The 15,276-nt window shown below is 36.1% G+C and overlaps 1 protein-coding gene across 1 annotated transcript in view; it reads left to right on the top strand.

The window, feature by feature from the left end:
- Positions 1-15,276, top strand: part of Cad96Cb (protocadherin Fat 4-like Cad96Ca) — a 113,027-nt gene that overhangs the window by 39,878 nt on the left and 57,873 nt on the right. The window contains exon 2 of the mRNA XM_089249600.1: positions 8,525-8,696. Coding sequence (XP_089105726.1) covers positions 8,585-8,696 — 112 coding nt within the window. The 5' untranslated portion in view covers positions 8,525-8,584. The remainder of the gene's footprint in view (positions 1-8,524; positions 8,697-15,276) is intronic.

Below are 15,276 nucleotides of genomic sequence, written 5' to 3'. Positions count from 1 at the left end.
ATTAATTGAACAATTGTTGAAGCAAGTTTAAAAAATCTGTTGATGAAAAAATTATAAATAGAATGGCTACTTGACAGTGTGTGTGAGAGAGAGAGAGAGAGAGAGACACTGTTGGGTACAAAATTTACACCAATTTTGAAAAATCACTATTCCTCAAAAAAATTACATTTTTTGAAGCCTTTTTGTAATTGGACATTCAGGCCTACTTTATTTCAACGGTTGCAGAGATAGTCCCGAGGACAAGCAATTTGAATCACCCTGTATAGTAATGATTCTGCAGCGAAAATATTTGATAAAAAAAAAATCTCTTTCTCGTATGTAAATGGCTGAAATTTCTGGTTTCTTGGCACGGATTGCTAGTAAATACTTTTATCAAGCTATCATGTACTGAAAATATAGATTGACCCAATGCGATGTTTGTGTTTCGTTCGATGCTCACGCATATGCGATCTGGGAATGTCGCCGGTCTAAAAAGCTTCCGGTTTCGGTCAAAGACATAAGTGGTCATTAGAGCACCGAAATCCATTATAATGTTTTTAACCTGATGCCGCCGTAAAATGGCTACCTAGAATTTCACCGGGTGCCCTACACGGAAGTATAAGGGTGGGGATGTTCGGAATGGCCGAATAGTACTATTATATTTTCCGGAGTATTATTACTTTTCAATTTCGAAAATTCTTTGCATTTTTACGAGATCGCTGCGTAATTTCCGTAACTTACTGTTGTATGATCCACTGTAATTACAGTTTTGGTATGAGCTTGAAATTGGTTCCGATTCCTAGTTAATTATGATCTACTATAATAAATGGGTTTTTTTTTTAATTAGCGTTCACCAAGGATACATTTCGGTATGAGGTTAATCGAGGGTGTTTCGCGTGTATAGTATCGTTCTCCATGGAAATTTATTGGGCTTCAAATTATTTGGTCTTCCGCCAGTTTTCTAGGAGTGGCCAACTCTTTTACTCATAAAGAAACAATTTTGTTATTTTCGGGGCAAAGTAGCTCCTTATGAGTAACTTCCACGTTACACAAGCATGTATTAATTCTTGTCCATCAAGATCGGTCCACACTCGTGTGACACTCTGATTTCGGGAGTAATGCGAACAGGATGACTAGTTATAAGACAAGCAACGGGCACGATTTGATTCCTTGTGGTGGTGCTTCATATCGATCTACCCGGGTCATGTGAACGGTGCAGAGCATAATCAAAAATAAATGTTTCCATTTTTGATGATTGATGCTTGAGTTCTGGAACCTTCCTAGCAAGAGCCTGGCAGGCAACTGGTATATTTCTTTACGTGCAGGATACAATTTTTGAAATGATGCAATTGGTCCACGCGCAGGCGTTTATGCACCCATGGTGTGTCTCTCACCCCTTTTTCACCCATAGCCCTCTTTAGACCATTTTTCTTTCTTTCCTTACCTGAGTGTTTCTTAACGAGGGCTCCGTGAGTTTCGATGAGAGCAATTAACTTATTGTTTTCACATTATATATATACTATGTGCTTATTATTATTTTTTCACATTATTCATTGGGGGGGGGCGAGACCTTCGTCTTATCTTCTTCAAACCTGAGACAAAACTAACCATTAAATTTTTTTTCGACTGATTTGTGTTTATTAGGTGTCAAAATACCCTTTAAAAAGAAAAAAATGTTGAAAAAAATTAATCAACTAATTGATTTGGGTCGATATCTTTACTATTACCATTTGAGGTGGGTACCCTTACGCATACGTTGTCTTAACTTGAAAAAAGAATCATTAAAACCATTTAAAAACCGATAAAATTAAGGTACACATATATGTATCTCTGGAACGAAGAGGTTATTGGGTCGGTGGAACACAAAAGATTAAGAACCCCGGTCTTATCCAATGTCACCTCGCCCCGCGTCCAGGAATGTGAATCTTTCACCCTTTATTAGATTGATTTTTTTCTTATTAATTTATAAGTCCGATCTCACTATAAATTACTGAACCCACCCGAGCTAGAGTTCAGTGAGCTTCTTTCTAAATTTGGAGGGTTTCATGGGTCGTGTATGGTCCGTGTCATCCGGAAAAAATGAGTTTTTGAACCCCGTACCTACCTGTAAGTTTCGGCTTCCATATTTATATACTCACGGAGGTACCCGGGTCCCACCTCCGAGACAATGTGTTTACATCACCTAGTATGACAGAGCCTTGGTGAATCTCGATTCCTATCATATACTCACTCTCAAATGGTGCCAGATCTAATACTGTGAGCTTATTCTGATCCTATAGTGTCTCCCGTGGACATGAAGTTCTTCCTTCCGGATAGAGGTCCGTAAATCAATATGGCTCAATATCTGTAGGCAGTTCTGATGGATTCTGAACATAGACACATTTTTTCCACCATAGTTCACTTTAAAGCTCCATTTCCTCAAATTAAATTTTTTAACTGCCCTTTGTGATACTTTAACCACCTGTAACGCTTTCTTTTCAATTGATTTTCAACCGTGCTCCCCCCTCCACCTCTTAGAAAATCCCAAGACCACGAAGGGGGGGGGGGTGCATATGATCCCAGGCTAAGAACCTCTGTATAAAACACACATAATACAGACAGTAGTTCCAACGCTACACTCGAAATCTCTAAATTCATCGAAAATTTATAATACACTTTAGACAACCAATCTGATTACTGAAAGTATGATTAATCTTACTCGCGTGAGATGAAATAATAAATGCAATTATAAATTACACATGAATTCATTTTTTTAGTTTTCATTGAACCCTTATGCGTAAAAAAAAAAGATTCAACAAAACATCAGCAGTAACATAATAAAACAATGCATATGCTTTCGGATTTCCTAGATAAGGTTATTGACACATCACAGCCTTTTACATTAACGCTTAACTCAATTGTAAGATAAATATAAAACGGTCGTAAAAGCCGCAGATTATTCCGGTAAAATGAAAAGGATTGCGGAACGGACCACCGCCCTGCCGTATATTATATCAACGCTTTCTTGCACTTTTCTTAATGAACTCGCAGGTATTACGACGACGACGTGATCACTAATAGATACAAGAATCCGAATGAAGGTAATAACAGTTTAAGTATCACTATCCGAAGTGTACATAAAACTTGAGCAAGTTCAGGTCTCGTAATAATACGAAGGGTACACCTGATGATGATGATGAGATTATCCATTATCGTTCAAAAACCGTCTCCATTCAGTAATTTTTTTTTTTCACTGTTATATAGTAGAAGCCATTAATCTCTGAAACACCTTCAACGATCGTGTCTGGACGATCAAGTTTTCATGTGCGTGGTACGTCGAGGGGTATATTGTGAGAGAAGAGAAAAAAATAGAATTTTACCGTTACCTTCATGGGACATTAGCTCCTGGCTTGAAGCCATTGATTGACTGGAAGCAACCAAAAATAAGATAATGTCCAAAAAAAAAGAAAGCAGACACATACTTCCGTGTTTTTCGGGTGGAAATGTAAACACCATTTTTATTTTTATTTGCGGGAGATTTACTGAAAAATCACGTGGTTTTTGGTTGCAGTTATAACGATCAGTTATATTAGGTTGCAGTTATAACGGTTGATTTGATTCCTTATGTAGATTGAAGGATAAAGCTGATTAATCGTCATAATTGATAGTTTGAATAGATAAATCTACATAACAAAGTATACAGGGTGTCCCATCAAGACCGCCCAAGCTCTGCACAGCCAGATATTCCTGGCTTGGAATACATTAAAAAATGCCCAAAGAACTGCACGTGTACGACTTCGAGAAAAATGCGTAAGAAAAGTATGACTTCATAGCCGGTGCTATATCAAACTAAGGCGACTTGATAAGGGTTTTACCCCCTGTAGTACCCCTATTGTAGTGGCTATATATCAAACTTTCTAAATATCAAACGACGGCTTGACGTCATTCCACGGCGCGCGCATGCATGCCTCAATATGCGCGGTGAATATTTTGAACATGTTTCTATGTAAACATATGCAAATACCGACGTTCATGTTTCCAATAAAGTTGTTGTTTTTTTCGGATATGACGTCATACTTTTCTCGAGAACTATGGGTCGTACAGGTACACTTCTTTGGGCATTTTTTATATATTCCAAGCGAAGAATCTGGCTGTGCAAAGTTTGAGTGGTCTTGATGGGACACTCATGATTTTGGGAATTAATAATGCCCGTACCAAATCCTGGAAAAATATACCGTATAATCCATGGACTGTATGTTAAAAACATTGAAACGGATATTATATACCGCTGTTTATCTACATTTCTTTCTTTTTTCCGGGAGATTAAAGTAGAAATAAATTATTTCATAAGTATTTGTAGAGAAAAAGCGTTTCAAAGATTTATTGGATGAATAAATTTTCACATATTCAGAGCTGTCTACAGCTATTATTATCCATCAGGAGATTATGAAACTTTGGACAAGCCTCAATAAAAGAATGTGGGGGGGAGGGCATTGAGTGGAAAAAAATGTGTTAGTTTTGACGATTTTTTACCTCTTTCTAACCACAGAACATGGCCCACCTCTCCAAGTATATATAACACACACACACACACACATGCTTCCCATATCTGTGTACTTTATATGCCATTTTATGTACAGTAAATTGGGGTGGGGAAGTTCTGCTGCTGGTTGGCTTGTGGCTGTTTGGCCTGGTGCGAGCTGTTTGCTGGTCTTGGATGTCGTTGGATTTTTCCACCGTGGCCCATGTCTACTGAGACGAACCAGCTTATATCGCATGGGGGGGGGGGCGGGACAGAGCGAGGGTCGCGGTTGTTCCGGTGGTGGTATTTCAACGAAGAGATATGAGCAGGTGGTCAAAGATCTAGACCACGCATGAAATGTTAATTTTTACCCGAGCTGAACAAATCTATTGTCCGCAGCATGTGAACACTTCGACTGGATATGCATTTTTTTCGATCACATGCTCCTCAGAAACTTCCTTTTTTTTCCCCATCATCATCGATGATGATGCAAGTGGTTCCTACACACGTGCGGGAAGTTTTTCACAGAAACTCTTTCTTTGGCAGCCATGATGATAATGTGAAGTCAACGTATTTTGATAAATTTTCATGGTACTAATATTTAGCAGCCCGGGCCCACATAAAGCGCAACTGGGCTGTTTTGGAAAACGAGAAACCTCACTTCCAGAGTCAAATGTTATATCCTGATAAATATTCATGAAGGAAAAAATTATGATTTGTGCAAAAACGTAAAAATTTATACATATATAGTCTACATAAAAAATAAGGGCCTTATAAAAGTGTATATAAGGGCAGTACATAAAGTGTGTGAAATCGATGAAAATTCTACGATCGAATGTAAGAACATTTTTATGCACATTTTTCCTCTGTACGAAAATATCGGGAAAACATCCATCTCAAAAATATATGACGTTAGCTGCCACCTATCAAATAAAAATTAAACTCTGTTATGATTTTTCAATTAAAGTTGTTTGTCAGTTTCAAACTGGTTCGCAGCATGAAAACTAATAAAATGTGTTATCATACCATATATTAAATGTGTTTATGCTGCATACTGGTGTGAATTGTATGCACAAAAATACCGGTCACTTTGTTTTTATGTTTTCCCCTTGATTACATTTTGCAAACACCAAAAAACATACTAATCGGTATTTTGGCACATAGAATTTTTACCGGCACGCAGAATGAAAATACTAGGCTCATATTATATATTGTTCATTTTCATTATGCCTATCAGTTTGAAACCTACAACCATTCTATTTTAAGAATTGCACCAGATAATTCTGTTATTATTCAATTTAGGACAGCAGGAGTTCTAGCTTAGTTTTCGTATTTAAGAGCGAGCATTGTAATGAAGAACAGAAGAGCACCCTTGTGGTAACTCTTGCATATGATAGGGACTCGGCCGAGATTTCATGACTAGTATTGGTGATATATAACTCTTGGGTGCTAGCGAGTAAATCGTTGAGGGACTTCCGATAAATGAGAGATATTCATCCTCTTTCGGATGACTGAGTGTATGTGCCTTTTTTTCCGATTAGAAAAGCGTGACACATATTGCTTTATTTTCTTCAAAAATGCTCATAGGTTGGGCACTTATGAGTCCAACTTAGACAAGTTTTTCTGTATTATACCAGTGATTCCCAACCTTTCAAGTTTTGAGCACTTCCTCGAAATGTGTAGGAGGCTTACGTATCCTTTCCAAAAACAAAGTGTGAGGCTCTTGTGTCCTTTAATGCGCAGGAGGCTTCGTACACTGTTCCTAGTGTATAAAAAATGTACACACAGATGGCTTGCTCAATACTGCAAACACGTTGATTTGGGCACCCATTGAAATATTTAAGAGGTGTGATTATTCCCATGAAATGCGTTCAACACAAGCAGACCTCTTGAAATGCCCAGGGGGGACTCAGTACCATTAGATATGCGTAAAAACGGATACACAAAAAATATTTTCTTTTTTAATTAATTAAATGAGCTATAAAACCATACACAAGTTATAATAATTATGATAAATAATATTCATTATCAAATCCAGCATCCAATGTTTTACTCGGTTTTGATTTCCGTGTTGTTTTTCTTACCAGAACCAAAAACTGACCATATTGTTTTTTTTTTGTGTGTGGAGATATTATACACAAATATGCATAATTCATGTAGAAAACTGTACGTGATTTTATTTGCACATTTTTCTGTCGCTAACTTTCTTTGTGCTTTCACTATGTATTGTTCCATAAAGTCTCGAGACCAACGAGAATGCGATTTTCTCTCTTCCCTAATATATTTTTCCCCCTTACTTGAAAAAAAAGGCGATTTCATCTGGTTTCCGAATTTATTTTCTATTGTCCACGTTCACAGGTTGACGGGCTGGTGGTAACTTTCGCTGTCCGAGGTCTCTGGACGTTCGACTCTTGCACATGAAACTAGAATACGGAACACATACACATGCATGCGACTAACCTAAAAAACCATTTCTGAATGGGAAGTAACAAAAAAAATTTTTTTTTTTTCCATGGAATTCACGTGCAAACCAGGAAACAAGAAACAAATATGTATGATAGGAGGAGAATGGATTTTAAACGTGGGTTTTACGTGTGCATGAAAAACCTACATTTCTATCATGTGCGCTTGCAGTAATTATATAGTACATACATTGTGTTTGTTTATCGTTGATATTTAGTGCTCAAGCTTGTTATCTTCGATTGTTTGTTAATCATACTTTCTTTGTAAATCATACTTGTGAATCTATCATGTACAAATATTGTTCATGCATTATTTATATAAAAATTATTTTCAAAAAAGTAGTGCCGTCCAAGAAATTGTTTACGTAAGAACTGCTGTTAATTCTATTAACACTATTTCTTTTGAATTGTCTATCCACTAGAAATTGTTAGAAAAACTATTTTTAACCTTTTTTCTTTTATCTGAGAAGGAAAATATATTACTTTCGAAAATATCACCCAAAATTCTGTTGGTGTCCGAAAATTCACTTAGAATCCTATTGCTGTCCAAAAAATTGCCTTGAGAACTTTTTTATCCAAGAAATAACCTGAATTTTTGTCCAAGAAATGAAAAACTACGAAAGTTCCTGGAAACTATTGCTGTTCAGGAAAGCATCAGGAAGCCTATTTCATTCCAAGAAATTCCCATAAATCTTTTTTTTTTTCAAGCAATTGCCTGGAAACCTTTTTGTTCCAGGAAATTAGAAATGACGTGAATGTTTGTCCGGAAAATGTTTAGAAACCCTAAGAAATGAACGTTTTTTTTTGCCTAAAAAGTGTTCCCAGAAAGGTATTGTTGTTCAGAAAATCTCGTGAGAAACTTGCTATCTAGGAAATCATCTGCAAGCCTATTGCTGTCCAAGAAATTTGCCTGGGAAAATATTCTCATTCAAGAAATTTTGTCTTAAGCAAGTAGTGTTGTTCAAGAATTTTTTGGAAAAGCTGTTTTTACATCAGAAATTGTAAAAACTCTGTTGCTGTGCATATAAGGAAAAGAGATGTCCGGGGAGTGGCTGGAAAGCTATCGTTGCCTAATAATTTGTTTGGAAAACTATTTTTGCTCGAGAAAAATTATATTTGTGTCAAAGACGGAATTACATTATATAAGTTTGATAAAGATCTTTTACAAAACTTGAACAAAAAAAACAACCAATAAGCCTATTGATTGCATTTTTCAAGATTTGTAAACGATATTTTATCAAACTTTTACAGTGCAATTCTGGCCCAAGAAATTATTTGAAAAATACTTTAAACAAAAATAATGTTAAAATGTTGAAATATAATCAACAAAAATCATTATTTAATTTAAAATACAATCAAAAGTATTAATCATTATTTCGTTCAACATTCTTTATACATCGATTCTATACTGAAACACACAGATTCATAATATCTGACTATATTACTCTATAAGTATCATCTTAATGTTGCGGTTTCTTAAATTTTTCACTATATACATATAATGATATCCTGCATTACAATAATTATATTGTGAATTCAATCATTTACATCATGAAAATAATTCATTTCCTTGTTATTTCAGATTTTGCCACGTTTTGGGAGCTGACAACACACGCTCACCATAAATAAACATATCTCCACCATGGCCTCAAGGTGGGCGCAACGGCATCCGCTTTCAGGCCGATTATTATCTCTGCACATACCAGCAGTGGTCCTGTTATGCGCATTAGTACACGCCAATGACTACAGCCAAGGTTAGTGAGATATACCTACTTATACGTATTGTTGCGTATACCGCCTCGTGTGTGATGGTATTTAATCTTCTTGCTGCACGTTTTAAATATATACCAACAGATTCAGCAGGATCGCCTCACTCGATTCCTTTCTGATAAAGGCGTAGTCTTTCAACCTTGAGCGTAAGGTATATCTTCGAGATGGCCATGGAGATTATACCACACCCTATTGTTATAAAGAGCAGTATAATTCACCAACCTTCTCCCCTCACATCATTTATTTACATTTTCTTCTCCCTCTCTCTCTCTCATCGGATGCATATTATTGCTTGATCATCAACCTACTTTTCATTCGAGAAAATTATTATAAATTACGTACAATCACGTTTTTAGTTAGTTTTTTTTCGTGGTTATATAGAGGGTCAGTTGATTATCTTTCGAAGTCATCTGGGTGGGTTTGTTTGGGTTTGCAGATGTTTCTTTCTTACGGGTTTCGAAACGGAATTGGAATATATATATATACGGTGGTGTGTCCGCAAATAGATTCTTGGTCTAGAATGCGTTTTTTGCGCCTACGAGTTATGTTGAAGAAGCGGTCTAAGTTTGAATTCAACGCCCTCTCTGAACTGATGCCCGGGACATCAGACCCGCTTGTTTCCATCCAGTTGCGGCCCTGGTTGTATCTATAGAAAAAGATTGTCCAGAGAAGCTTTTTTCGAAGGTAGTTCCACGCTACTAGTGCTAAGACTTCGTACTGAGATGATTTGCTGAGTGTGAAGTGTAGGGGACGAAAAGTCACGAGCAACGCACCCCTGGTGATTCGTTGGTTCTGAATTGTCTCCATGATGTCGTTTATAGGGGAAAAAGGGACGGCACAAAACCATTATTTATTTATACGAATTTTGAGCCAAATTCGGATGGGCGTATGAAGTACAGGGTGGTTATAAATAAACTGACGCTATTCAGACATATGTAGCGCCCATTCTGATGGAAGTCTTTGATGAAAATTGGTACATAGGCTACATGAATCAATGGGGGAAAAGAACAATTCAATACAAATAGTTCAATTTTTGACCACCAGTTGAAAAAGTGGTGCCTTTTTATAGCACCACTTAAAGAAAGAACTTAATTGCTTGAATACTTTTACATTTGTAGAACGCAGGTGTCGGGGAGGGAGGGATATGATCGAAGTGTTCAAAATTTCCAACGGAATGGATGGGATGAACCATGAGTTACTAAAATATCACCGTCAATTCCAGGTTGGGGTGTCGCAGGGAGTTTTTCTCTCTAATAGAATTGTCAATAAACGGAATAGTTTATCTCCAGGGGTCATGAATTCTAACACAACTGACACGTTTAAAAAGAAATACGATAAACATAGTGGGATAAATCGAGAAGCTATCCATACTTAGATTCATACAACCATAATCTTTTTTATGGGCAGTGTATTACATCAAGGAAACAGTTATTTTCCGGATATTATGCTGAGGTGAACTCGGAAAGAAAAGTCATCACGTTTCCGCCGGGACTCGAACCCAGGCGCTCTTGCATACCGGGCAAGCATGCTACCATCTACACCACTGGAGACATGACCCTTCCTTCCTTATTTCACGCGCTGTGGCGTGAGGCGCTGAAGTAGAAACATTAGTAGCCTCTCTTCAGGAAATGGTCCCCGGGTGGGACGGTTTAGAGAGAGATACAGTCGAATCCCGTTATACCGAACTCCCAAGAGACCAGGTAAATCACTTCATTATAGCGAAATTTCGTTATAAGGGAATTCCAGGTTTTTGCATTGTTCCTATGTAAATTTATCTGTGGGATTAGAAAAGTGTCGTTAAAACGAGATTTTCGCTATAAATTCTATAAAACGGGATTCGACTGTAGATGGCTTTTTCTCAGCCTCAGTGTGTTATATGTTATTGAATATTTTTGAAATAAATGCTTTTATATTGGGTTGCTGTATTTTAATTATATTTGTCATTCATATTTTTTATGGGCTTTTTCTGCCACCTCATTGGCAACTTGTGTGTTGTGGCTTTTGCGTTTGTATTTATATATTTGTACAGAAACCTTTTATGGAGTGTTTTGAAAGGATCCCAAAGTCCATCGTCGCAGAAGAGATGATACTTTGTGACATTTTAAATCCCTGTAACTATTAACGTAACTCTGTCGCTAAAACTTTCATGAGTATGATTGATATTTTAAATACAAAAATTTATCAGCATCGTATAGTTATTAACTACGGCTATTTGTGTCTCATGGCCATTTTATGTACACGAGAGCCAATCCTAACGGGACCAGCACTTACTTTAAAGCAGATTCTTCTGAATGGCTTTTCTTCCATTTCCCTCGAAACGGACATTCAAAAACACTCACAAACTAACTCGGCTTCAATGAGAAAAGCTATATATAATAATCTCATATAAAAGCCGACCTTTCTTCATTATCATATATACAAATAGATCTCTGAAGATATCTTTAAATAGCATTTGAAATTATCTAATACCCAAGAAAACGTAAGGGGGGAGGGGAAAAAAGAGTATAATTATTATTTAATTTTTTTTCCCCGCAAATCCTTATAAAGGAGTTAGGATAGTTTCCCAAAACGGTGCTGAATTGTGTGAGAAAAATTCCGAAAGCTATTACGGTGCTCGTTACGAAAGGAATAGGCATTTTTAACTTACCTGCAAAGGCGTCACCTAATTCACTTTCTCACGCGTTAACAACTGAAGAGTAAACAGCGTGATTTTGTCCGTTTCATACGATAAATAAGGAACTAATGTTAACATTAATTCTTCACAGGATAGTTTTCCGTACAAATTCTTGTCGATCAAGTGAATGATAAGAATTTAATTTTCAAAGTAGTAAATTTTAGAGGATAAACAAAGTTTTGCTTCCGAGAAATTTTGATGTGTATATAATTTGGTTCAACAGTACAACCTCTCAATAACAAACACCATGGAGCCAAAAATTTTGTCTGACAACGGGAAGTGTCCTTTTTTTTCTGGAAATTATTATTTTAATTAATCCTGAAATTAAAATTTTTATTAAATCTTTTTTTAGAAATTCTTAAATTATTTTTTTTATTAATTACGAATTTTCATAAATTTTGAAATTATTCCTATTAGAAATTATTCCTATTAGAAATTATTTCTATTAGAAATTATTCCTATTAGAAATCCTGAAATTATTCCTATTAGAAATCCTGAAATTATTCCTATTAGAAATCCTGAAATTATTCCTATTAGAAATCCTGAAATTATTCCTATTAGAAATCCTGAAATTATTCCTATTAGAAATCCTGAAATTATTCCTATTAGAAATCCTGAAATTATTCCTATTAGAAATTATTCCTATTAGAAATTATTCCTATTAGAAATTCTGAAATTATTCCTTTCACTAATTCTGAAATTATTCCTTTCACTAATTCTGAAATTATTCCTTTCACTAATTCTGGAATTATTATTTTCTGTGATTCTGAAATTATGTCTATAAGAAATTCTGGAATTATTTCTATTAGAAATTCTGGAATTATTTCTATTAGAAATTCTGGAATTATTTCTATTAGAAATTCTGGAATTATTCCTTTCACTAATTCTGGAATTATTCCTTTCACTAATTCTGGAATTATTCCTTTCACTAATTCTGGAATTATTCCTTTCACTAATTCTGGAATTATTCCTTTCACTAATTCTGGAATTATTCCTTTCACTAATTCTGGAATTATTCCTTTCACTAATTCTGGAATTATTCCTTTCACTAATTCTGGAATTATTCCTTTCACTAATTCTGGAATTCTTTTAATAATTCTGGAATTATTCCTTTCACTAATTCTGGAATTCTTTTAATAATTCTGGAATTATTCCTTTCACTAATTCTGGAATTCTTTTAATAATTTTGAAATTCTTTTAGTAATTCTGAAATTATTATTTTCAATGTTTTTCGAAATTATTTCTTCCAAAAATTCTAAAACTTTTTTTTTAAGGTGTTGTTTTCAAAGTATTCCTTATGCCGACTTTTCCCTCCTGAGATAACGAAATCCAGGGCCCGCCCCCACAAAGTATTTGGAGGCACCTTCTCCCCTAAAATGCGAGCTACATTTGATAGTGTTTCAATGGTTTTTTTAAGTACAGTGTTAAACCTCGCTACAACGATGAAATCCCTCTACAGCGATATTTTTTCAAGTCTTGTTCGGAAACGCATAAAGTCAAATACTAAACCGCCACCTCCCGATACAACGATAATCCCTCCACAACGATATAATATATTTTCTTCGTCCGCAAAAGTATCGTTGTATCAAGATTTCACTGTATTTCCTAAAAACGGTCAGCAGGCTACCGTGTAAAGCTCCCGCGAGGTCATGCGTTGATAACCCCCCACCCCCCATTAATCGGTCCAAAATAAATTCCTATTTCGATTGCCGGACCTGAATGTCAAGAGCCGTATAGACCTTTAGTTCTCACCGGATTATATCCAACCTGTGTGCGTGGTCATTTCTCACTACACCCACGAAAAGGGTCAAGGGAACGCATTAAGCCCTACTTGCATTATGGAGAAACAAAACAAAACAAAAAATGCGTGTGTAGCCGGGCCTAATCTGCTACTTGAAAAAAGCAATCGTCCTTTCTCATAAGGTCTCACGCACATTTTCGTTAACCACGATTCCTCCCTTTTAAAACATCACACCATGCATCAACAACCTGTTACTGCTGCTGGGAAAAAAAACCACACTCATGTATGTATGTATCTCCACTATTATTATAACTTATAAAACATATTTCATGCACAAAACTCGTAACAACAAAAAATGGTGAATATGGGGAGCACGAAACCGGGTCACTATAGACCTATTTTACTTCATTTTTTTACACTATTATTTCTGGTACAGGTTAGATTGGGTGGAGGACGAAGAATTATGTTCAGGCGCGTATGGGATTTCTCTTACGACCTTTTTTTTTTTTACAGGAGAAAGGTCGTCTCCTTCCATCTTTATTTTCTTTTTGATGCTGAAAATCAGCTCTTGAAAGAATTTGAAACAATGGCTGAGAAAAATGGTCTCCTGATTCGAAAATTTAGAAGATTATGTTCGCTTATCCTTCATGATGACAGATTCCGATTGTAATGGAAGTTCCCGCTGCGTCTGTGACTAAAATATAAAATATTGCTTGTAGGAATATAATAGTGAAAAGGCTTTTAAACCGATTTCTTGGCAATATGCGCGTCTTAGTTTTTTTTTTTTTTGTATTTTTGGTTGTTGATTCTCCTATATGGGCTGTATGTTAGAGAGTTACGACCTCTCATCGTCAAAAGTTTTACTACTAACATTGGATTTGAGTACAGGGTGTCCTATAAATTTGTAAAGGGTTGAAAATTTAATAAAACTTGGTATATTTTTGAATGCGGTTTGAGAGTTATTCTCACGAATGGGGGATTTTTTTTAAGGTACAGGAAAATATATCACATTTTTATCGACAGAGAGTGCTGGAAACCAGTCCGGCAGGAATGATTCGACCTGAACCTGTTTTGAATCTCTTCTGTGTCCAAAACGCTCGAAAGTTTCAGAAGGTGATTCCTGGTTAAGATAAAACAACTTCATCAATAGTGTTTTATCCAACTGATGGTCAACATCGCAATGAAAATCTTGTCACACAAGGTTACAGGCGCCAGTTACAGGAAAATTCAGAAGTGAGCTTTTAATCGTTCACCCTGCATTTTGTAGGGCTCTCATCTGCATATTTCCAAAGACTTCCATGCCACGCTCTCTATTGACAAAAATTTCAACTTAATTTTTCCTGCACGAAAAAAAAAGCCCTTCGTGCGTTCGTTTGTAACAAAAACATTCACACCTAACACCATCCGGCTCAAGCAAAGTTAATGCAGATCAACACCAAGTTCTTTATCTCTCAGGCACTTCCACCTATTTGCGTTTAAAGGGGAGGGGGCTTTCTGATGATAATTAATACTAAGTGTTAGAGATTTTAAAAAGATCAGATCTTTCGAAGTTTTCCATGCTCAAAATATCCAAAGTTCTTCAGAATATAGCCTCTGAAATTCACGGGTAAATTTAAAACAATGTTAAAATAGGTATTTATGTCAGGAAAAATGGGAAAAAAAGGCGTTTTCCGCAAAATGAGTTCGAAAATTGGGAAAAATAAGCATTTGACATTTTACCTGAACTTCCAGACTCAGTCATTACATAAAATAAAATTACTCCCACACCTAGAGAGGGAGGCTTTGATTAGAACCAATACGACATTCAATCCTTTGTCACATATGTGACTTTGCCTCCTCGGTCACTCGCCACTCCAAAAAAAAAAAAAGAGAGAGAACAGATAGTCCGAGATGACGAGGCGAAGGACATTTTGAATACTCGGCCACTCTCACAGTCGAAAACGTCCTTTCAAAAAAACATACACCAACTGGTGAAACAATGGGGTCTCGGATTTCTACCTTTAGCAGCAAAGGAGTCACACTCGAAACTGGTCCGTATATTTTAACGTCTCAGAGACTTTAACCACATTTTCCCCCCAACCAACACAACATATCTCGGTGTCATTCATCCTGTAGACGTCAAAATTCATATGATTCATATAAAAATCCA

The sequence above is a fragment of the Pholcus phalangioides genome, unplaced genomic scaffold (genome assembly GCF_987345545.1).
Source record: "Pholcus phalangioides strain wild (caught in Gottingen) unplaced genomic scaffold, Ppha-v1.0 ptg000022l_1, whole genome shotgun sequence".
Lineage (NCBI taxonomy): Eukaryota > Metazoa > Arthropoda > Arachnida > Araneae > Pholcidae > Pholcus > Pholcus phalangioides.
Note: the sequence above shows the minus strand (reverse complement) of the source record. Positions and strands in the feature narration are given on the sequence as shown.